At 48.8% G+C, this 22,177-nt stretch overlaps 4 protein-coding genes and 1 pseudogene across 5 annotated transcripts; 3 read left to right on the top strand and 2 right to left on the bottom strand.

The window, feature by feature from the left end:
- Nucleotides 1-333: 333 nt before the first annotated feature.
- Nucleotides 334-2,357, top strand: SDG35 (SET domain protein 35). The gene has a single exon (XM_048717779.2). The coding sequence runs from the start codon at nucleotides 504-506 to the stop codon at nucleotides 2,118-2,120; it is 1,617 nt and encodes a 538-aa protein (XP_048573736.1). The 5' UTR covers nucleotides 334-503; the 3' UTR covers nucleotides 2,121-2,357.
- A 1,299-nt stretch (nucleotides 2,358-3,656) lies between these two features.
- Nucleotides 3,657-5,920, top strand: CYP704B1 (cytochrome P450, family 704, subfamily B, polypeptide 1). Its single transcript, XM_048717780.2, has 4 exons — nucleotides 3,657-4,064; nucleotides 4,153-4,368; nucleotides 4,453-4,749; nucleotides 4,843-5,920. The coding sequence occupies exons 1-4, from the start codon at nucleotides 3,717-3,719 to the stop codon at nucleotides 5,638-5,640; spliced, it is 1,659 nt and encodes a 552-aa protein (XP_048573737.1). The 5' UTR covers nucleotides 3,657-3,716; the 3' UTR covers nucleotides 5,641-5,920.
- Nucleotides 5,921-7,646: 1,726 nt separating this feature from the next.
- Nucleotides 7,647-13,171, top strand: LOC125554188 (Pentatricopeptide repeat (PPR) superfamily protein). 2 transcript variants are annotated; one of them, XM_087518923.1, is made up of 2 exons: nucleotides 7,647-9,349; nucleotides 13,005-13,171. In XM_087518923.1, the coding sequence occupies exon 1, from the start codon at nucleotides 7,712-7,714 to the stop codon at nucleotides 9,347-9,349; it is 1,638 nt and encodes a 545-aa protein (XP_087375049.1). In that variant the 5' UTR covers nucleotides 7,647-7,711; the 3' UTR covers nucleotides 13,005-13,171. The 2 variants fall into 2 exon arrangements, with proteins under 2 accessions (XP_087375049.1, XP_048573738.2); XM_048717781.2 differs by lacking the exon at nucleotides 13,005-13,171 and adding an exon at nucleotides 11,085-11,212.
- On the bottom strand, nucleotides 9,356-16,520 carry LOC147976614 (uncharacterized). Its single transcript, XM_087520920.1, has 8 exons — nucleotides 15,407-16,520; nucleotides 12,991-14,017; nucleotides 12,687-12,754; nucleotides 12,079-12,275; nucleotides 11,832-11,908; nucleotides 11,419-11,555; nucleotides 11,017-11,210; nucleotides 9,356-10,947 (listed from the first exon to the last, which is right to left on the bottom strand). The coding sequence occupies exons 1-8, from the start codon at nucleotides 16,518-16,520 to the stop codon at nucleotides 10,774-10,776; spliced, it is 2,988 nt and encodes a 995-aa protein (XP_087377046.1). The 3' UTR covers nucleotides 9,356-10,773.
- Nucleotides 15,902-16,044, bottom strand: LOC125555132 (small nucleolar RNA Z247; annotated as a pseudogene).
- Nucleotides 16,521-22,177: the final 5,657 nt, after the last annotated feature.

Here is a 22,177-nt window from a genome sequence, read left to right as displayed (position 1 = left end):
TATATCCGCTGAAAAAAGCTTATAATTTTTCATGAAAACAATATTGTATTCCCTCCATCCTACTTCATCCGTCCTAAAATAAGTGTATCAACTTTCTATTAAAGTTATTATTAAATTTGAGACACTTATTTTTAGACGGATGGAGTATAATATAAGAGCGTATTTAACGTTAGAGAGAGGGATAATTTCCTGTTACTTCACAGAGTCTTAAATCCAGCCAGCCATTCTGTCAGTCCTTTGTGTTGACCGCAATAAAATCACCTGACCTACAGTGACAGCTCGTAGCCGTTGCCACTCCACACCCCACCGTATCCCCCAAGATCCGAACGTTACAATCCAAAAGGCGTTCAACCCGACATAGCCGCCACAGTGCTCGTGCTCCACACCACTCGCAGCTCACTCGCCAGTCGCTACTCGCTGCCCACCAACGAACCCAGCCAAAAAAGGAGGGCGTCGGCCGACCTCGCGCGAGCCCGCCCACCCACCACACCACGGCCCCGGCGATGGCCGCCGCAGCCATGGACGGCCTCGACGAGGAGTCGCTGCAGGAGCTGCGGAGCCAGGCGACGCGGCTGCTGCTCAAGGAGGACTGGGAGGGGTACGCCGCTGTCTGCTCCCGCATCGTGCGCGGCGCCGCCGCGACGGACCGCCGGGTGCTCTGCTCCGCGCTCGCCCACCGCGCCGACGCCCGCGCGCGCCTCGGCGACCGCCCCGGCGCGCTCGCCGACTGCGACGCCGCGCTCGCCGCCGACCCGGCCCACCCGGCCGCGCTGCTCGCCAAGGGCGCGCTCCTCCGCGGCCTCGGCCGCTACGCTCTCGCCGCCGACTGCTTCCGCGCCGCGCTCCCGCCCGGCGCCTCGGGCGCCGACGAGGCGCGGGAGATGCTCGACCAGTGCAGGCGCCTCGAGGCGCAGGCCAGGAGCGGGGCGGTGGACCTGTCGGACTGGGTCCTCGCCGGGTTCTCCGGCAAGTGCCCGGACCTCGCGGAGTTCGTCGGCCCGGTGGAGGTGCGCCGGTCCGCGCACGACGGCCGAGGGGTCTTTGCGGTGAAGGGCGTTGAGGCGGGGGCCACGCTGATGATCTCCAAGGCGGTGGCGACCGGGAGGGGGGTGATCCCGGATGCGGCAGACAGCGACGAGAAGATGGTCGTCTGGAAGGACTTCGTAGACAAGGTGCTCGACGCCGCGGAGAAGTGCCCGAGGACGGCGTCTTTGATCTACACTCTGTCCACCGGCGAGGAGCAGGAAGACGAGCTCGCCGTGCCGGACATGGCAGTGTTCAAGCAAGAATCAGAGGATCTCAGCGACGGCGTACTAGAGGCTGGCACTGGCACACGAGAGGCTCTCGATGTGGACAGGGTCATGAAGGCGCTCGACGTCAATTGCTTGACCGAGGACGCGCCGTCTGCCAATCTGCTCGGCAACAATGGCATCGTCAACTGCGGCGTGGGGTTGTGGATCTTGCCGTCGTTCCTAAACCACTCCTGCCACCCCAATGCCCGGCGCACCCACGTCGGCGACCACGCCATTGTTCACGCCTCGAGGGACATCAAGGCCGGCGAGGAGGTCACGTTCCCCTACTTCGACGTGCTCACGCCGGTGGGGAAGCGCCGGGAGGCAGCAAGGGCGTGGGGGTTCGAGTGCCGGTGTGACCGGTGCCGGTTCGAAGCCGAGGACGCCGTTCTCAGGCAGGAGCTCGTGAGATCAGAGAACGAGTTGGTCAATGGAGGGGCAGACATGGGAGCGCTGGTGGTGAGGCTTGAGGACAAGATGAGGAAGTCCATGGTGAAGGAGAGGCGAAAGGCATTCGTGCGTGCATCCTTCTGGAGCGCGTACTCTTCCTTGTTCGACAATGGCAGGTTGATGAGGAAATGGGGGAGGAAGGTTCTCGGAGAGGCCGTCGTCGCAGAGAGCGTCGCCGGCGCGGTCGGCGGGGGCGAGAGTGTGCTGAGGGCAATGCTGAGGGGCGCCAACGAAGGCAATGGCTGCGGCAATCGGCTGGAGGTTGAGGACAAGGTGGTGAGGATTGGGAGGGCTACCTATGGCAAGGTAGTGAAGAGGCAGGCAATGAGGGCTCTCTTCAGACTTACACTGGAGAGTGACAACTGCAAAAGCCTCTAGATTTTCATTCTTGCTCTTAATCTTATTCTTTATTCGTTGGTTCAGATAGGTTTCTAACAGCAAATGTTCTGTTTGCTCAGTGTTTTGTACTAAGAGGATGGTCGAATATCAAGATCATAGAGAGCTCTATTTTTACGCTCTCTTGGTCTTGGTTTCGGGTAATTCTTTCATTGTTTGACATGTATTCTCCCATTTTATGCATGTCATTTATCAAGTGATGTTCTTCAAAGCAATGAATCAGGAATGAAATTGTGCCTTACACATACTCCAATTGTGCTCAACTTGAAAATCTTAGCGATGTTGGGCTATTCATTCAGTGTTTGGCATAGAGACATGTTTGTCATGAACTCCCATTGTATATACATGTCATTTATCAAGTGATGATGTTCTTTAAAGTATACTGGATTAGGACTTAGGAGTGAACTCCGCCCTACACATAATTCTCAGCTGGTAGGAATCAATTGTGATCAACTTGAAGGTCGTAGGAACACAATGTTTGGTTATTCTTTCATTGTTTGCCATAGAGACATGAATTATCTTCATCAGATCATTGTCAAATTTAAAGTGTTCTTCATTTATTGTACATCATCCGCAACTCCTACGGCAGTACCAACAGAAAATGATCAGCTTGAAAGTTTTGGAATGCAATGTTAGGGAGTACTGTTAAGTAGAGCATATATGTGATAGAAGTGTTCTGATCTGTGGAACATATTTATTTGGCAGCACATTATTAGATGCTTCCATATATCGCAAGGTTTTCAATGTTTATTTTTTCTGTTACAAGTTTCTAATAAATAAAAGGTGACCACTTTCATAAAAAATCATTTGTTTGGTTCTGCTTATAAATATAGAAGGGGGGGGGGGGGGGGGGACTTTCAGCAAGATGTTCTATCTTTGTGATTTTCAGGCTTTTTCCATTTAGGGAGAACATCAGAGCACCCCTTGACAGTTGACACCCCTTCATTCCAAATTTCTCAACTTGTTCTGCTTTGACTTCAAAAACTGTTTCACTGAAAGATGCACTTTGTATTGGTTAGCGCGGGTTCATTGAAGATCAGATTTCCAAATTTCTCAACTTGTTCTGCTTTGACTTCAAAAACTGTTTCACTGAAAGATGCACTTTGTATTGGTTAGCGCGGGTTCATCACAATGCTAACTGCCATCAGATGGACCATAACCATGGTTCCAACTGTGAAGATGAGATCATCATCACAATGCTAACTGCCATCAAATGCATCACCTACATTCCCTGCAAAATGAAAATAAAATGCATCAGTGCATCACCTACATGTACAGTAAAACAGAAGGAAAATGCAGAATCCATGACCTAGCTTAGCACCAAGGACATACTAACATTTCTAGTTATGCATATAAAAATGAGTATTTTCTTGGTCAGCAGATCACAAAAAGGACACAAACGGTAGGTTCCATCTAGTCAGGGGGTTAGGTTAGGGACACCATGTGGATGAGGCAATCTTAATTCTCGGCCACACCAAGATTGTTTGGTGCTCGGCGCCACTAATGCCCAATATATTACCTAACCGAGCCATCCAAATGCTACATAGAATTAATCCTCCTGTAGACTGAACCCACCTGATGAGCAGCCCCATGGAGGAAGCTCACGGCGGCATGCCGTCGACGACGACGGCGTTCTTCCCGCTGGCAGGGCTCCACAAGTTCATGGCCATCTTCCTCGTGTTCCTCTCGTGGATCTTGGTCCACTGGTGGAGCCTGAGGAAGCAGAAGGGGCCGAGGTCATGGCCGGTCATCGGCGCGACGCTGGAGCAGCTGAGGAACTACTACCGGATGCACGACTGGCTCGTGGAGTACCTGTCCAAGCACCGGACGGTCACCGTCGACATGCCCTTCACCTCCTACACCTACATCGCCGACCCCGTGAACGTCGAGCATGTGCTCAAGACCAATTTCAACAATTACCCCAAGGTGAAACAATCCTCGAGATGTCAGACAAGGTTCAGTAATCGGTACTGACAGTGTTACAAATGTCTGAAATCTGAAATTGTATGTCTAGGGGGAGGTGTACAGGTCCTACATGGACGTGCTGCTCGGCGACGGCATATTCAACGCCGACGGCGAGCTCTGGAGGAAGCAGAGGAAGACGGCGAGCTTCGAGTTCGCTTCCAAGAACCTGAGAGACTTCAGCACGATCGTGTTCAGGGAGTACTCGCTGAAGCTGTCCAGCATCCTGAGCCAGGCTTGCAAGGCCGGCAAAGTCGTGGACATGCAGGCAACTGAACTCATTCCCTTGGTCATCTGAACGTTGATTTCTTGGACAAAATTTCAAGATTCTGACGCGAGCGGACGAATTCAGGAGCTGTACATGAGGATGACGCTGGACTCGATCTGCAAGGTCGGGTTCGGGGTCGAGATCGGCACGCTGTCGCCGGAGCTGCCGGAGAACAGCTTCGCGCAGGCGTTCGACGCCGCCAACATCATCGTGACGCTGCGGTTCATCGACCCGCTGTGGCGCGTGAAGAAGTTCCTGCACGTCGGCTCGGAGGCGCTGCTGGAGCAGAGCATCAAGCTCGTCGACGAGTTCACCTACAGCGTCATCCGCCGGCGCAAGGCCGAGATCGTGCAGGCCCGGGCCAGCGGCAAGCAGGAGAAGGTGCGTGCGTGATCATCGTCATTCGTCAAGCTCCGGATCGCTGGTTTGTGTAGTAGGTGCCATTGATCACTGACACGTTAACTGGGTGCGCAGATCAAGCACGACATACTGTCGCGGTTCATCGAGCTGGGCGAGGCCGGCGGCGACGACGGCGGCAGCCTGTTCGGGAACGACAAGGGCCTCCGCGACGTGGTGCTCAACTTCGTGATCGCCGGGCGGGACACCACGGCCACGACGCTGTCCTGGTTCACCTACATGGCCATGACGCACCCGGCCGTGGCCGAGAAGCTCCGCCGCGAGCTGGCCGCCTTCGAGGCGGATCGCGCCCGCGAGGAGGGCGTCGCTCTGGTCCCCTGCAGCGACGGCGAGGGCGCCGACGAGGCCTTCGCCGCCCGCGTGGCGCAGTTCGCGGGGCTCCTGAGCTACGACGGGCTCGGGAAGCTGGTGTACCTCCACGCGTGCGTGACGGAGACGCTGCGGCTGTACCCGGCGGTGCCGCAGGACCCCAAGGGCATCGCGGAGGACGACGTGCTCCCGGACGGCACCAAGGTGCGCGCCGGCGGGATGGTGACTTACGTGCCCTACTCCATGGGGCGGATGGAGTATAACTGGGGCCCCGACGCCGCCAGCTTCCGGCCGGAGCGGTGGATCGGCGACGACGGCGCGTTCCGCAACGCGTCGCCGTTCAAGTTCACGGCGTTCCAGGCGGGGCCGCGGATCTGCCTCGGCAAGGACTCGGCGTACCTGCAGATGAAGATGGCGCTGGCCATACTGTGCAGGTTCTTCAGGTTCGAGCTCGTGGAGGGCCACCCCGTCAAGTACCGCATGATGACCATCCTCTCCATGGCGCACGGCCTCAAGGTCCGCGTCTCCAGGGCGCCGCTCGCCTGATCTTGACCTGGTTCCGGCGACGGTGATGGACGCTCCGGTGGCTGGCTGGCCGGACGGCCGGCGCGTTATGACAAGCTCGATTTAGCTTGGCAACTGTGATAAACTCGTATATGTAGGCAGAGTGGAGAGGGTGTTGATCGATTCGCCATGGACGTTGCTCGTCCGTTGTTACCATCGTACCATGTTTGTATTGCTTCTAGATCACTTTATAGTTCGTGTTTGTTCTTGAGCCTAAGTATTTATTGCACATTTCAAAAATGACAAATGTATGCAATTGTCTTTTTTGGGTGTTTTCTAAGGGCAGTATTTTCGTAGATTTATTTTGTCGACCAAACCCTGGCCGTCACACATGATTCGATCCCTCTTGCCGCCGCCAGCGTGCGACACCGGCGGGGAGGGTGCCGTCACACATGATTCGATCCCTCTCGCCGCCGCCGCTAGGGTGCTACACTGACATGACAGGGAGGCTGCTGCTTGTGGGGAGCCCAATATGGAGGAGGGCGACGACGATGAGTGGTTGGATTACGACTGTCGGCAGGTGATGCTCGCTGGCGGCGCTGGTGAAGCCGACATTGGTCGGAGGTTCACATATCCAGTGGGACGGTCATGCCCGGACATCGGAGAAGCGGGCGTCGATGCATGGTCCTGAATGGTGACAAGCTCGATATTAGACTCGGTCCTATCATGCAGCGGCATGTTTTCTTCTTCTTCGGATTTACTTTAGGAAGTTCCAGTTTTATGAGTAATGTTTTGCCAGTTTGGTTGGTGTGTTATCATCGGCGGAGGACATGTGGAGCCACGTCTTCGATTTTCTTCTAGGATCTAGCAGGCTTACATTTTTGGCCGGATACATTTGGATTCTTTCGACTTTCATAGTCTACGGAATTTCTACATGTCCTTATCGGTGTTTTCTTAAATAAGATGGCGATTTTGCTTCGCAAACTGCGATCGCCGGCATCTTCTAGTGTAGATCAATGACTTCCTGACCGATGCTTCTACAAGCTCATCGGTTTAGGAAAGTTTGCTTCTTTGAGGTGAAAGCCCAGAGCGACATCGAGCTATGCTCACGATGCGTCGTCGGTGGATGCAGAGGAAGAAGACTTTAGCATACCCAAGGATTTGAATGTAAATTTAATTTTTTTATGTCAGCGTGTTTGAAAGGGCCTGTAATACTTAATATTTGGCCTTGGGCCTTTTGAAGAAGATTTTTTTATGAGATTAAGTGATTTTAGCTTTTTTTGTTGTTGTTGTGAAAAGGCCTAAGTCCATATATTAAAGTTCGCATGACCTTACAATCAGAGCTACACAAAAAAAGAAAAATTACAACCAAAGCTTTAGGGGATCTTAGCTTTGATTTGCATGATTCCATAAATACGTGAATAAGAAAAACATATCACTACAGTATCATGCCCAGTTGATTCAGATTGTGTTTGCATCAAACTTTGTTTGGTTGAACATTAAGAAAAGGCGCGACCAACCTTTAGTTGAATGGTTAGGACAGTGATATTTCAGTCCATCAGAATTTAAGTCCTGATATTGATACTCGCGTTTTTCTGAATTTATTTCAGATCTTTCGGCGATGTGCTGTGGGAAGAGACGTTCCCGTCGACTACAAAAGCGATTGTGATGACTTCACCAATTTCAAGATGATGTGTTGACTCAGTCTCTTATCGGTGCTCGTAGGGATAGGTGTGCGTGTGCCTATTTATAAGTGTGAGTGTATGCACGTATATATGAGCGTCTACGTTTGTACCGTGTTGAAAAAACTAGTAGTAGTACTAAAAGGCAAAAGAATAGTTTCTAAGTTCAACTGCATCATTTTTTCTCTATAAACATAGTCATAAGAAATACTTTAAAAACTTTCTTGTATAATTCAGTTCTAGTACTAATCAATCTATTCCCATAATAAGAATCAAATTTCGTATGGTCCCTGCCAAAAAATAATCTAATGTGGGAGTTTTGTGTTACCAGCGAGGCATGACCGCCTGAGCGTGCTTATGGCCACTTGCTAGTTCTAGGGGAAAAGTGCACTCGCCGCGCTCTGTCGCAATTTGACAGGCACACAACGCAGATGCTGCGGAAGTCCGGCACCCAGCGCCGGCAGCCGGCGCTGTGGCGGCGGTGCCGTAGCCTCCGCCAAATCAAGCAGGTCCACACACTCCTGGTCCTCCGGGGCTTCCTCTCGGACCCCTCCGCGCTCCGCGAGCTCCTCTTCGCGTCCGCCGTCGCCGTGCGCGGCGCCATCGCCCACGCCTACCACGTGTTCGAGCAAATCCCGCACCCGGACCTCTTCATGTACAACACCCTCATCCGCGGCGCCGCGCACACCTCCGCGCCCCGGGACGCCGTCTCCCTTTACGCGCGCATGGCGCGGCTCAGCAGCTGCGGCGGCGTGAGGCCCGACAAGATCACCTTCCCGTTCGTGCTCCGGGCGTGCACCGCCATGGGCGCGGCTGGCACCGGGGCGCAGGTGCACGGCCACGTCGTGAAGGCTGGACTGGAGTCCGACGCGTTCATCAAGAACGCGCTCATCGGCATGCACGCGAGCTGCGGAGAGCTGGGTGTTGCAGATGCTCTGTTTGACTGCAGGGCGCGTGAGGACGCCGTGGCATGGTCGGCGATGATCAGCGGCTGTGCAAGGAGAGGGGATATTGGTGCTGCCCGGGATCTGTTCGACGAGTGTCCTGTGAAGGACCTTGTGTCCTGGAACGTGATGATCACCGCATATGCCAAGCGGGGGGAGATGGCCCCAGCAAGAGAGCTGTTCGACCGGGCACCTGAGCGTGATGTTGTGTGCTGGAACGCCATGATTTCTGGGTATGTGAGATGTGGCTCGCACAAGCATGCCATGGACCTGTTTGAGCAGATGCAGCGCACGGGCAAAAAGCCAGATGTTATCACAATGCTGAGCTTACTGTCAGCCTGTGCCGACTCCGGTGATTTAGATGTCGGCCGAAGGTTGCATTCCTCTCTTTCAGAGAAGTTCTCAGGAACTGGTTTTACTGTCGTCCTCGGCAATGCGCTGATTCACATGTACGCGAAATGCGGGAGCATGAAGAGTGCACTGGAGGTGTTTTGGGTGATGCGAGATAAGGATGTCTCAACTTGGAACTCAATCATAGGAGGTTTGGCATTGCATGGTCATGCCCTGGAGTCTGTTGACGTGTTCAAGAAAATGCTGAAAGAGAAAGTCCGGCCTGATGAGATCACCTTCGTCGCTGTCCTTATCGCATGCAGCCACGGCGGTATGGTTGACAAGGGACGTGAGTACTTCAATTTGATGCAACAGCAGTACAGGATTGAGCCCAATGTCAAGCACTACGGTTGCATGGTTGACATGCTGGGTCGCGCGGGGCTTCTGAAGGAAGCATTTGAGTTCATTGACACCATGAAGGTGGAGCCTAATTCTGTCATCTGGAGGACGCTTCTTGGGGCTTGTAGGGTCCATGGTGAGATTGAACTGGCTGAGCACGCTAACAGACAGCTGCTAAAGGCGAGGAGCGATGACAGTGGGGATTATGTGCTCCTCTCGAACATCTATGCTTCAGCTGGAGAATGGTTGGAGTCGGAGAAGATGAGAAAGTTGATGGATGACAGTGGTGTCAACAAGGAGGCAGGTCGCACGGTTGTAGATGGCAGCACAAAGGATTCAGTGCAGTCTTTCAGAGGGTCGAAATCACATCCTGGACTGAAAGGATTTATTGGTTGAGTAAGTACTTTTGAGCTCCCAGCTTCTGGATTTATTGGTTGAATATAAGTACTTTTGAGCTCCCAGCTTCTGGATCAGAAACTGAACATATAGCACTGATAAAATTGAGATGTGCATCTGATTGCAATACCATCACAATATAAAATCGCCAATAATGCACATGGCACATCAAAAACACATTCCTAAAACTGTGAATTTCTCTCTGTTACTCATCTTATGGCGAGTAATAGAATAAAACAACATAAAACCAAGGCAAAATGTCCAACACAGGACCTCCCCAAGTAAGGTTAGTTATGCGGCACTAGCCTTCTGACTATTTTAGACTGGAGGATTAGGCTCAGGCTCCTTGAGAGACATGCTTTCTTTCTTTCCTTTGCAGGGGCAGAAATATGCTTTCTGAACTACAAATATTGAACCACCCTAAATCTTGTTTCTAACACATCATTTGTTTTGCAGTTTCATTGTACATGGCATTACATAAAAATTAATTACATTGCTAGTCACTTTGAAGCCTGATGAATATATACTGGCAGCTCCATTACCGACACTAACTCAAATATCAAACATAACTCCATTACCGATGTAAAGCACTAAACATTCCTGCAGTTACAGGCAGTTCAACAACAACATACAACTAAGTCCAAAGCAAATGACAAATGATGGTGCACGACAAGTTCTGCCCATCCCAAAGATGTTGGAAATTATAAAAAACAGCAATATCCCCCACATAGATTCCTTTGCTGTCTTTGCCATGTAGTCAGGTCCCTGAGTGGAGAGAGTCATGAACCAAAACATGCTATGAGATTAATGGCCAGAGAATATGAACTACCCATAAAGGACAGTTGTGCCAAGCAACATCAACTTTCCTTGTCTAGTTCAAGTTCTGAAAATATGAGGGCTATGAAGGAAAACAACTCATCAATTGAAACTTCATTTTTGGCAGTTTGGCATGTACATGATAGAAACAGACTGGGCATAGTTTCCTACAGGGAGCAATGGTAGGACGGCTGAAATTATGTAATACATGTCGGGAACATATATTTTAATTTCTAATAATGCATCCTCGTTCACTATACTTAAAAAGAAAATTAAGCCTTAAAAGAGTTTGAGAGCATTGGTAGTGCATCGATCATAATGACACAGGTTCTTAAATGTTCAGAGAAATTTGGAAACGATTGCCCTTACACTTGATAATCTCTGTCAATACCATGCAATCCATAATGTTTTTGGACCAGGCACTAGTTTTTCTTTTTCTTTTATTGACAGAGAGGATCCATGCACTAGTTGATCAACTAAAGATTCATTGACCTTGCAGGAAATATGCAATGTAGATTGTAAGAATACAATAATCTTAGTGAGATCAAACATATACTTAAACCAGACCAAATTTATCTAACTAAGCATATATATACCTGAGAGGATACTCAAACCAAGTGACGCCTAGCAGGTACAATGCATTTCCCGCTTCCCTGGCCATCATCTCTTTTAGCCAAACCAGCATCCTCTCTCTTGCCCAAACCAGCACCCTCTCTCTTGCCCAAACCAGCAGGCATTCTTGCACCATCCGATTTTGCCAGACTAGGAGGTTCATCAGGGCACTGAAGGAGAATAATAACACCTCAGTAACATTACTAACAAGTACGAACCGCACAAGATATAAACATTACCTTGTATATACGCCTTATCCTAGCCTCCTCATCCGCCAGCCTATCCTCCTCATTCTTGATGTATGCAGGTACCCCTAGACCGACGCCACCGCACCATGTTTTGTGCGGGCGAGAGTGGCGACCTTCGTATTGATCAGCATTGACAGGGTGCTTCAAATCAACATTTCCGTAAGTTGTACAACCATAGCATTGGCCTTAGGCAAAAAAACAAAACATGTGTAGACAGTCACTACATATGTCTGGGCATGAACTAGCTTATAGATATTAAAACTACAGTAAAACTCAAGGACAATGGACGAGATGAAGGGAAACATGACACTAGGGGCAACCAAATGACGTCTACCACATAAATGTGACCCAGAATTGTATGAGCAGAACTTAATGTAAGGCGGAACAAATTACCATTGTCATTACGTTTCACCATACAGAAACAATTGAGCACATATTCTACATTTTCGCGCTTTATTCGTGCGACCTCAGCAAAGAATAGATTGTTGCTTCCACCGTGAGAACCGTCAGCTCCTTTAGTTTTTGTAGTCCTTTAGTTTTTGTAGTAAAATTGAGATTATGGAGGAACGTCGTACCCAACCTGGGCGACGGCTGCGTGTTAAATAACCAGGTCGCGACCTCCTGGTGAAGCGTACAAGTTTGTTCAGATTACATTCTTGGAGAGAAAGAGATAAGGGAGTTACAACCATATGAGAAGATTCTAATCTATCTAGTTGGACTCCTGCGCAATGCTTATCTCCAGAACGTGCCGAACTCTGTCACGTGAGGATGGAACAATGTTACGTTCAACACCCTCCCATAATCACAATTTGGTCAAGTTGAGATTACGCTTAAACTCTTCAAAGTTTCGTATGGGCAAAGCTTTGGTGAAACCATCAGCAACCTGATCACGAGAATGAATGAAACGAAAATTTCCAGCTGTTTGCTTGCAACTCGTTCTCTGACAAAGTGGAAATCAATCTCAATGTGTTTTGTCCTTGCATGAAAAACAGGGTTAGCAGATAAATAGGTAGCACCAAGGTTATCGCACCATAAACATGGGGCTTGAGTGACCTTTACACCAAGCTCTCGCAACATGGACTGGACCCAAATAATCTCAGCTGTGGCATTGGCCAAAGCTTTGTACTCAGCCTCAGTACTTGATCTTGATACAGTGGCTTGTTTCTTTGCACACCATGATACTAGATTTGGACCAAGAAATACTGCAAAACCACCAGTGGATCGTCTGTCATCTAAGCATCCTGCCCAATCTGAATCAGAGAAAGCACTAACAAGTGTAGATGAGGACTTGTGGAATGTGAGACCAAGATTGACTGTATCTTTTACATATCTCACTATGCGTTTTGCAGCAGTCCAATGAGTTGTAGTGGGTGCATGAAGAAACTGACAAACCTTGTTTACTGCAAATGAGAGATCAGGTCTTGTCAAGGTCAAATACTGAAGTGCACCTACCAGACTCCTGTACCTAGTACTGTCATCTTGACCCAAGGGCTCTCCTTCTGTAAGTGACAATTTTTCTATGCTGGACAATGGAGTTGATGAAGATTTACACCCCTGTAGCCCAGCTCTTCTCACCAGATCAGTAGCATATTTTTCCTGAGATAAATGAAGACTGTTCCCTTGTTTCTTAACTTCAATCCCTAGGAAAAAATGCAAGTCACCTAGATCCTTGAGAGCAAACTCAACATTTAAATCCTTCAACAGTCCTGATATAGCCTCATCAGATGAGCTTGTGACAATAATATCATCAACGTATATAAGAACAAATACGGATGTTTTCAGCTTATTGTAAATAAACAAGGATGTGTCAGACTTAGAAGGAACAAAGCCAAGAGTTTGTAACTTGTGACTTAGCCTGGAGTACCACGCCCTGGGGCTTGTTTGAGTCCATATAGCGCTTTATCAAGCTTGCACATGTGGAACAGTTTGTTTTTGTTTTCAAAACCAGGAGGTTGTTTCATATACACTTCCTCTTCCAGAACACCATGAAGAAACGCATTCTTGACATCTAGCTGGCGAAGGCTCCATCCCCTGGAAACAGCAATGGAGAGCACAAGACGAATAGTTGCAGCTTTAACAACTGGACTAAAGGTATCCTCATAGTCTATACCATACCGTTGTTTGAAACCCTTTGCAACTAGTCTGGCTTTGTAGCGATCAATGGTTCCATCAGCCTTCTTTTTGATTCTAAAGACCCACTTGCAATCAATCAAATTTTTACCATGCCGTGGGGGAATCAGATGCCACGTTTTATTTTTGAGGAGTGCCATGTGTTCTTCTTCCATGGCTGCCTTCCAATTGTTGTCGCTAAGTGCCTCGCTAAGAGTACTTGGTTCATCTGTGGAGCACATTAGACTGAACTTTGTCAACTGTTTGTAATTAATTTTCTTTATTACCCCTTTTTGAAGACGTGTACGTGGGGCAGCAACAGGTGTTGGTGCAGAAGATCCTGATGCTGCAGCGTCAGGGGCAGCAGAATCCGAGGAGGATCCTGTGGCATTCCCCGCCTCGCTGCCAACCAAGCCAGTCGGATCCTCTGTACCGACACGGACTGGAGATGGGGAAGATGCGGTGGAATCAGGCGCAGACAATTCAGAGCCGCGGGAGACAGCCGACGCGACATCATCAGATCGCACGCCAGCGGATGGGGCCGGGTTGACCCTGGAAGGCGCGCCAATGGACGGGGCCGAATCTGCATCGGGAGACACGCCTGCCTCCCCGCCAGTCGGCTGGCGGCGCACGTAGTGGCGGGGCCCATCAGTGGCCCAGCGAGTCTCGGGCCGCCGCGCGAAGGCGTCCGAGTGGTGGAGGCGGGGTTGATCACCCGGGCCCGTCGTAATGCGCCGGGTGGCAGATGCTGGCCCGCCGCGGAGTTGGCTGTCGGGCGACGCGGAATTCCGTGCAGCGCTGCTCCCATGCAACTCCGATCCCGAGGAAGATCGGCTGGCAGGCTGCAGTGGAACAGATCCCGAGGAAGATCTGTCCCCCAGCCCTGGACACATGAAATATGGCGTATTTTGCATATTTTCTTTGCCATGTTGGATGGGTTGTGCACCATTTTCTGCGCTGTTTTCATCTGCATCATCATAGAGCTCATGCACTTGGTTATAAACATTAGTCAATATTGGATCACCACAATCATTATCCCCATGAGAAATACCGGTAAGACTAGATGGTAGAAGAAGAATTTCTTTACGAAGGAGTGCACCGGCATTTGGATGGAGTTCAGAGAAAGGGAATTTGGTCTCATCGAAAACGACGTCGCGAGAAATATAAACGCGACCAGTGGAGATATCAAGACACTTGACACCCTTGTGTTGGGCGCTATAGCCAAGAAAAGCGCATTGCTTAGAGCGAAACATGAGCTTGCGAGCATTGTATGGACGGAGATTGGGCCAGCAAGCGCAACCAAACACACGAAGGGTTGTGTAGTCGAGTTTTGTGTGAAGAAGACGCTCAATAGGAGTTTCATAGTTAATGACACAGCTAGGGAGCATATTTATGATATGTACCGCAGCAAGAAAGGCCTTGTCCCAGAATTTTAAGGGCATGGAGGCGCCGGCTAGGAGAGCTAGGCCGACTTCAACGATGTGTCTGTGTTTGCGTTCAGCAGACCCATTCTGTTGATGGGCGTGAGGACATGACACGTGATGGGATATGCCAATTTTCTGAAAGAACGAGTTTAACTTCTCGTACTCCCCTCCCCAATCAGATTGGAGAGCTAAAATTTTGCAATCAAATTGGCGCTCAACAAGAGCTTGGAAATTCAGAAAAACTTGAAACACATCCGATCTTTTCTTAAGGAGATATATCCATGAAAACTTGCTATAGTCATCTATGAAACTCACATAATACGTGTGTCTACCAACAGAGGAGGGGGCAGGCCCCCACACATCAGAGAAAACAAGTTGTAGAGGCTTGGTAGAAACACTGGTGGAAATTGGATAAGGTAATTGATGGCTTTTAGCCCTTTGACAAGAATCACAAATTGTCTCAAAATCACGCTCTCCAACATACGGGAGCTTATTTTTCTTAAGTAATCTCTCAACTAAGGAAAAAGATGCATGTCCTAAACGATCGTGCCATCGTGTTGAAGACACTTTGGTGGCACTAAAAACTTGTTTATTTAATCTTCGGATCTCCGGAATCAAAGGGTAAAGCCCACGAACGCATCTACCTCGATATAGCACCTTCTTCGTTGCCTAATCCTTGATCAAAAAGAAGTAAGGGTGAAACTCAAGAAAGACATGATTGTCAATGGCAATGCGATGAACGGAAAGAAGGCTTTTTGAAGCACTAGGGACATGCAAAAATTTCCTAAGGTGAATTTTCCGATGAGGGGTTTTAATAATTGAGTGACCAACATGACTAATTTTCATACCTTCTCCACTTGCTGTGTGGATGTGATCTTTGCCACGGTATTTGTCGCGCATGGTCACCTTCTCCAGCTCACCGGTGATGTGGTTTGTGGCGCCGCTATCGACGTACCAGTTGGTGTCGATGCCGTAGGAGCCATCAGCAGCTGCAGCCACCTTCTCATCTTGGGAGGAATCTTCTTCATCTTCTTCAAAACGACACCAACAATCTTTCGCCGAGTGTCCTGGCTTGCCACATATTTGGCACCTGATTGCATCAGGGCGCGATCGGTTGTTGGAGGAGTTGTTCCGCCGGCCTCGGTTGTTGGAGGAGAAAGGCCGGCCGCCGCGTGTGTTGTTGGCGCCGCTGTTGTTGCTGTTGCCGTTCCCGTTGCCCCGGCCCTTGCCGTTCCGAGGTGGACCGCGGTAGCGGGAGCCTCCGCCCCGGCCGCGAGTGGCAACGTTTGCCGACGACTTGAAGCCGCCTGCCGCGCCCGCTCCCTGGAAAAGAGCCATCCGCTGGTCGAAGTTGCTCATCTGCCCGAACAGCTCGTCGAGGGTGACCGGAGTGGTGCGCGCTTCAAGGGCGGACACCAATGGCTGGTACTCCATGTCAAGCCCGTTGAGGATATAAGAGATTAAGTCATCATCATCCCTCAACGGCTTGCCAGCCGCAGCGAGCTCGTCGGCGAGTCCCCGCATATACGCGAAGAAGGTGGCCACCGATTGCGTTCCTTTCTGCGCATTGGAGAGGGCGGCGCGGATGTTGTTGACGCGGGACAGCGACGTCGACGAGAACATGCTCGCCAGCGCCGTCCAGAGTTCGCGTGCGTGCGTGATGGAGGTGACCTGCACTAGCACCTCTTTGGATAGGTTACTCAGAAGATAACCGAGTACCTGCTGATCCTCTCGGAACCAGACGGCATGGAGCGGGTTGGGGATGGTTTCCTCCTTTCCATCCTTGTCCTTGCTGACGATGAGCTCGGCCGGCTCCGCCATGCTTCCATCAACGTACCCGAAAACTCCAGCCCCTCTCAGCTGCGGCGTGATCTGAGTGCGCCAAAGGACGTAGTTGGTGCGGGTAAGGCGCTCGGGGATCTGGCCGGAGAGGGGAGAGGAGGAGGCGGCGGATGAGGCCATGACAGGAAGCTGCGGTGGAAGGAGGAAGGCTAGATGGGAAGAGTTAGGCTCTGTATACCATATGGAGGAACATCGTACCCAACCTGGGCGACGGCTGCGTGTTAAATAACCAGGTCGCGACCTCTGGTGAAGCGTACAAGTTTGTTCAGATTACATTCTTGGAGAGAAAGAGATAAGGGAGTTACAACCATATGAGACTAATCTATCTAGTTGGCCTCCGCGCAATGCTTATCTCCAGAACGTGCCGAACTTGTCACGTGAGGATGGAACAATGTTACGTTCAACAGAGATGACAGTACATTTTGAGGCAGCCAGTCTCCCCCATATAAAATTCTTGGAAGGTCACAAGATCATCAAGTTCATATGCAAGATCCTAAAAAGCAGGCATGGACTGTATCGGCAATTAGTACATGAATACAAGACAATTAAGACAACCCTGGTAACAGGACAAGGGTTGAAGGCGGGAGGAGGTGCAGAGAGCAAACCCCTGAAAGACAGTGATCTTCACTGTACTTGTCCAGTAAAGCTTGAACCAATAGGTTGATATTCCCACATTTTGGATGGCTTCTGGAAGACATCCTTCTTGTGCCATCAGACCAGTAAAGAGCATGCCGTACCTCTTTTTCCGCTTGCGGAAGCCCATCTGTGCACCTAGTTCAGGTCAGAGCATTCTATATGTCAGTAGATTGTAATTTCTGCTATCTTGGAAATCCATGACAAAGTTGAGAAAAATCACATTATTGGAGAGCGCAGGTCATCGAGATGGCTATCGAAAGCATTCTCGGCTTCCTGCAAGCTCTGGAATGGCCCGCTCAGGCGCGGATACGTGTGGAAAGAACCTCCACGATCTGTTCTGATGAGAAACTGTATAGGCCAACCAGGAAAAAGCCAAGCCAAAACAGGTGGAGACGAGTGGCTTGGCATTGGCGGCACGTCATGAGTTACCGCCTCTGCCCGCGTGGAGGAAGAGGATGTGTTGGTGTCCTTCGGCATCATACCTGAAGTGGAACACATGTCACAAGGTTAGTAGACAACAGATAATCTTTGCTCTTTGGAGATGAATAATCCAATATTATCATGGATATAAACTAGAAATAAGGGGACAAGAGGCACATACCGTCGATGTCGAGGCGACCAGGGTGTGGGAAACCCGGGTTTTCTCCTGGAAACGTGACATTTGAGGGTCAGGAACAGACGTTTTTCCAGATGCCGCATGCTCCCGTCTGAAGTGGAACACAAGCTCGATGAGTTGAAGAACAACTTACTTATCAAGTTATCAACTAACCAACAATGTACTGCATATGGCATCCAGCATATATAGCAGAGTGTCAGGCACGAGTAGTAGAAATCTAGTGGTGGATCATGATTAAGATGTGATAGCTGAGGATTGCACATTACTTTGTGTAGATGTGGTAATAACTGGAAGTGAAGGCGAGGTGCTAGAATTTTTGGTCACGTTGCTTCAGGGACAGTGACTTATAAAAGCGAGAGAGGGACGGTGCGGTGAAGTTCAAACCTCGGTGGAGGCTGCCGCCGGTCGTGGAGCTGGAGCCTCGTCTGAACGTCGGAGCGGGCGGCTTCCATGTTTACATCTGCAATGCGTCGAGATGTTCCGTCCACGCCGGCGACGAGTTGTCCACCGCCGCCAGCGTCGGCACGGATATGGTGGCCGTCGGGAGGACATGCCGCAGGAGCGCGGCGTGGCATGGCAGGGAGGGTGGTCGTCGACCGGGCGGCGTACAGGAGCTTTACTGGGAAGGGAGGGGGAGCGGCGGTGCGGTGTCCCAACGTGCGCGTATCGCCTCCGTTTATAACGTGCAAAAGAACAGACCATGACTCCAACTCGGACCTGGAAACGCTCTGGGGCTCTGCTGCACACATCATCAAAGCCAAAGCGGTACGTATCTTCTATATCTAAATAGCTAGCCCCCACTAACCTATTTCTCTCAACATGCAAGCATGACACCTCATCAAGCAACATGCATTAGAAAAGACCCACTTCAACATTCAATGAGTCATAGGAAAAGATTAACTTCAACATGCAAACATGCATGATATATCTAATAAATATTTTGCAAAAATACAATAATCAAACACAAATAACAATATGTATTTTTAGTTTTAGCTCACATATTATTTCTCTGAATATTCTTATTTCTATAAAATTATTAATATCTTAGAAATGTATTGCAAAATATTCCCGCAACAACGTGTGGGGCATCGTCTAGTATCCTAAACGGATTACTACTGCAAGGTACTCCCTCCGTTCGGAATTACTTATCGCAGAAATGGATGTATCTAGACATATTTTAGTTCTAGATCATCCATATCCGAGACAAGTAATTTCGAACGGAGGGAGTACTACCTCGGGCGTGCTACCTGTCAGCCGGCGGATCTTTCTGCCTCGCGAGCCGTTAGATCGGACTCAATCTACTGACCGAGCGTCGTCCTCTGTTTCTGCAACAAAAATCTTGTTGTAGAATCCTTCGCAATAGAGATTTTATTGTGGAAACATTTGCAATAGAAGTTCTGTTGTAGAAATTTTTTTACGACATAAATCATGTTGCAGAAATATCAACATATTCTCTTTGCAACAAAAGGTCAGGTTGCAGAAAATTTATGCAGTTTCTTTTTTGCAATAAAGATAATGTTGCAAGAACTGTTGTGTGACGGCGGAGGAGGCTCCAATGGAGGTGTGCCTCGTAGAGGCGGGCAACACGGGAGGAGGGGGCCGCGGGGATCTCAGGCACGACCATCGACACTGGCCGGCAATCTAATCTAGGTGTGGGAGGGAAGAAGCCTCCAGCACCAATGTGTGCGCCCGGGTTGTGGCGGTGTGAGCTATGGCGGCGGCCGGCTGCCAGTGCCTCATCCGATCTAGGTGGAGAGATGCGAGAGGAAGAGGAAAGTCGTGGGGAATATGATGTGATTGAGGCATTGTTTCGGGAATCGGAAAAGGCAGCGGACGCGGCGCCATTTTTCAGCCGGTTGACTCTGAGCATTTTCCTTTTTGAAAAGTGCTATAAATTCAGCGGATGCTACATGTTGGCCGAATGATATGACCGCCCTGACATCCGTTTGATGGAGCCATGGACAGCTATCTGTTCCTTCCTCGTGGGCCAGTGAGCATTTGCAACAAGCCTCATGTTACTCTCAATGCCTTACAAAACGAGCCTTGTTGCAATCCGTCAAACAGTTTTTCTTCTTCTGTGTGAGTCGATGAGTCTTTACAACAAGTCTCGTGTTATGCTCATGCTTTGCAACACAAGCCTTCTTGCAATTCCCAAACAGTTTTTATTTTTATTTTTTCTCAACGGCAGTCGTTCGATTGTCAGCTACTACTATTTGCAACATGGCTCGTGTTATGCTTGGGGTTTTGCAACATAATCCATGTTGCGCTCCATTCGAATCGTTTTCTCAACGAAGCCTATGCGCTCGCGTGTTTTGCAACAAGTCTCACGTTGCAAACGAATATAGAGTCAAGGTTGTGGCGCACCTTCCTTTCATCAATCTGCAATATAGTTCGTGTTGCATCTTCATCAATCAGGGGCACGTGGCGCGAGGACGGCATGGCAGACTTTATGCGGCCAGCTGAATAGAAGTATTTCCAAAAAAAAATTGCCTGAAGTCGAACGATGAGAAGTTTGACCAAATTTATGGGAATAACTATCAGAAACTACAATACCAAATTGATCATTAGATGTATACTAAAACACATTTTCATATTATATCTATGTTGTATTGTAGTTATTGATGGTTTTCCTTACAAGCAGGGTCAAACTATGCACCGTTTAACTTTAGAAAAAAATTTATAAGCCTTTTTAGAGCCGAAGGGAGTACTACACTACAATAGTAGGAAACAATGTTAGTATTTTTTACATCCCAAAATATAGCGCATATTAGATTTTTTGTGAACTTGAATATCTAGAATATCAAAGTTATATCATCATATTTATCATGAAATATACTTTCATATGATATTTATTTGGTATTATAGATATTAGATTGTGGGAAATATATTACACACCCGCAAAACAAAAAGAGAAATATATTACAGACATGTTCGTTTGAACATCCGTTACTCTGGTTTTGTTGTGATCAATGGAAGGGGGGTGGGGGCTTTGGCCGCCATGGTCTTCTAAGAAAATAAACATTTTTTTCACATAGTATCAATTTGGTATTACATATATAGGGTTTAGGCATTACAGCTTTGTGTTTTTTTAACAAAAAAAAAACCCTGATGCCTGAGGGGATACTCAAACCAACTAACGCCTAGCAGGTACAATGTATTTCCCGCTTCCCTGACCACCATCTCTTTTGGCCAAACCAACACCCTCTCTCTTGGCCAAACCAACAGACATCCTTGCACCATCTGATCCATCCGATTTTGACAAAATAGGAGGTTCATCAAGGCACTGAAGGAGAATAATAACACTTCAGTAATATTATTAACAAGTACCAACCGCACAAGATATAGACATTACCTTGTATAGACGTCTTATCCTATCCTCCTCATCCGCCAACCTTTCCTCCTCATTCTCGATGTATGCAGGTAACCATGGATCGAAACCGCAACCTAGTGTGAATGGACGAGAATGGCGACCTTCATATTTATCAGCATCGACAGGGTGCTTCAAATCAGCATTCCAGTAACTCATACAGCCATAGCATCGGCCTTGGGCAAAAAAAAAAGTGTACACAGTCACTACATATGTCTGGGCATGAATTAGCTTAGATATTAAAATTACGGTGGATGAGATGAAGGGAAACATGACACTAGGGGCAATCGAATGACGTCTACCAGACAAACGTGACCACAAACTATATGAACAGAACTTAATCTAAGGTAGAAGAAATACCATTGTCATTTTGTTTCACCATATGTAAACAATTGAGCACATATTCTACTTTTTCGCCCTTTATTCGTGCGACTTCAGCAAAGAATAGATTGTTGGCGTCACCATGAAAATCATCAGCTCCTTTAGTCTTTGTAGTAAAATTGAGATGATAGTACATACTGAGGCAGCCAATCATCCCCATATAAAATTCTCGGAAGATCACGAAATCATCAAGTTCATAAGCAAGATCCTAAAAAGCATGCATGGATTGTATCAACAATTGGTACATGAATATAAAACAATTAAGACAACCCTGGTAACAAGATAAGGATTGAAGACGCCGAGGAGGGAGAGAGAGCAAACCCCCAAAAGACAGTGATCTTCGTTGTACTTGTCCAGTAAAGCTTGAACTAATAGGCTGATATTCCTACTTCCGAATTGCTTTCGGAAGACTTCTTCCTTGTACCATCAGGCCGGTAAAGGGCCTCTCGTATACAAATCTCCGCCTTCGAAAGCCCATCCGTGCACCTAGTTTAGGTCAGAGCATTATATATGTTATTAGTAGATTGTACTTTCTGTTGTGATGAAAATCCATGAAAAAGTTGAGGAAATTCACATTATTGGAGAGCGCAGGTCAACAAGATGGCTTGCAATGGCATTCTTAGCTTCCTGCAAGCTCTGGAATGGCCCACCCAGAAAAGTAACAAGCCAAAATAGGTGGAGACGAGTGCCTTGGCGTTGGCGGGATGTCATGAGTTAAGGCCTCTGCCTGCATGGAGGAAGAGGATGTATTGGGGTCCTTTTGGCTCCAGCAGCGGC

This window comes from Triticum urartu, chromosome 4A (assembly GCF_056163025.1).
Source record: "Triticum urartu cultivar PI428250 chromosome 4A, HENAU_Tu73, whole genome shotgun sequence".
Classification (NCBI taxonomy): domain Eukaryota; kingdom Viridiplantae; phylum Streptophyta; class Magnoliopsida; order Poales; family Poaceae; genus Triticum; species Triticum urartu.
Note: the sequence above shows the minus strand (reverse complement) of the source record. Positions and strands in the feature narration are given on the sequence as shown.

Bases quoted from the DNA above. Each gene is read 5' to 3' on its own strand.
- CYP704B1 (XM_048717780.2), top strand. From the start codon at position 3,717: ATGAGCAGCCCCATGGAGGAAGCTCACGGCGGCATGCCGTCGACGACG. The intron at 4,369-4,452 runs GCAACTGAACTC...GGACGAATTCAG, and splicing joins GCAAAGTCGTGGACATGCAG to GAGCTGTACATGAGGATGAC. The intron at 4,750-4,842 runs GTGCGTGCGTGA...CTGGGTGCGCAG, and splicing joins CCAGCGGCAAGCAGGAGAAG to ATCAAGCACGACATACTGTC.
- LOC125554188 (XM_087518923.1), top strand. From the start codon at position 7,712: ATGCTGCGGAAGTCCGGCACCCAGCGCCGGCAGCCGGCGCTGTGGCGG.
- LOC147976614 (XM_087520920.1), bottom strand. From the start codon at position 16,520: ATGGCCTCATCCGCCGCCTCCTCCTCTCCCCTCTCCGGCCAGATCCCC. The intron at 14,018-15,406 runs GTATGAAAATTA...TCATGTGTCCAG, and splicing joins CCACACAGCAAGTGGAGAAG to GGCTGGGGGACAGATCTTCC. The intron at 12,755-12,990 runs GTATATGAAACA...TATTGTCACAAG, and splicing joins GGTGTTCTGGAAGAGGAAGT to CTCATCTGATGAGGCTATAT.
- SDG35 (XM_048717779.2), top strand. From the start codon at position 504: ATGGCCGCCGCAGCCATGGACGGCCTCGACGAGGAGTCGCTGCAGGAG.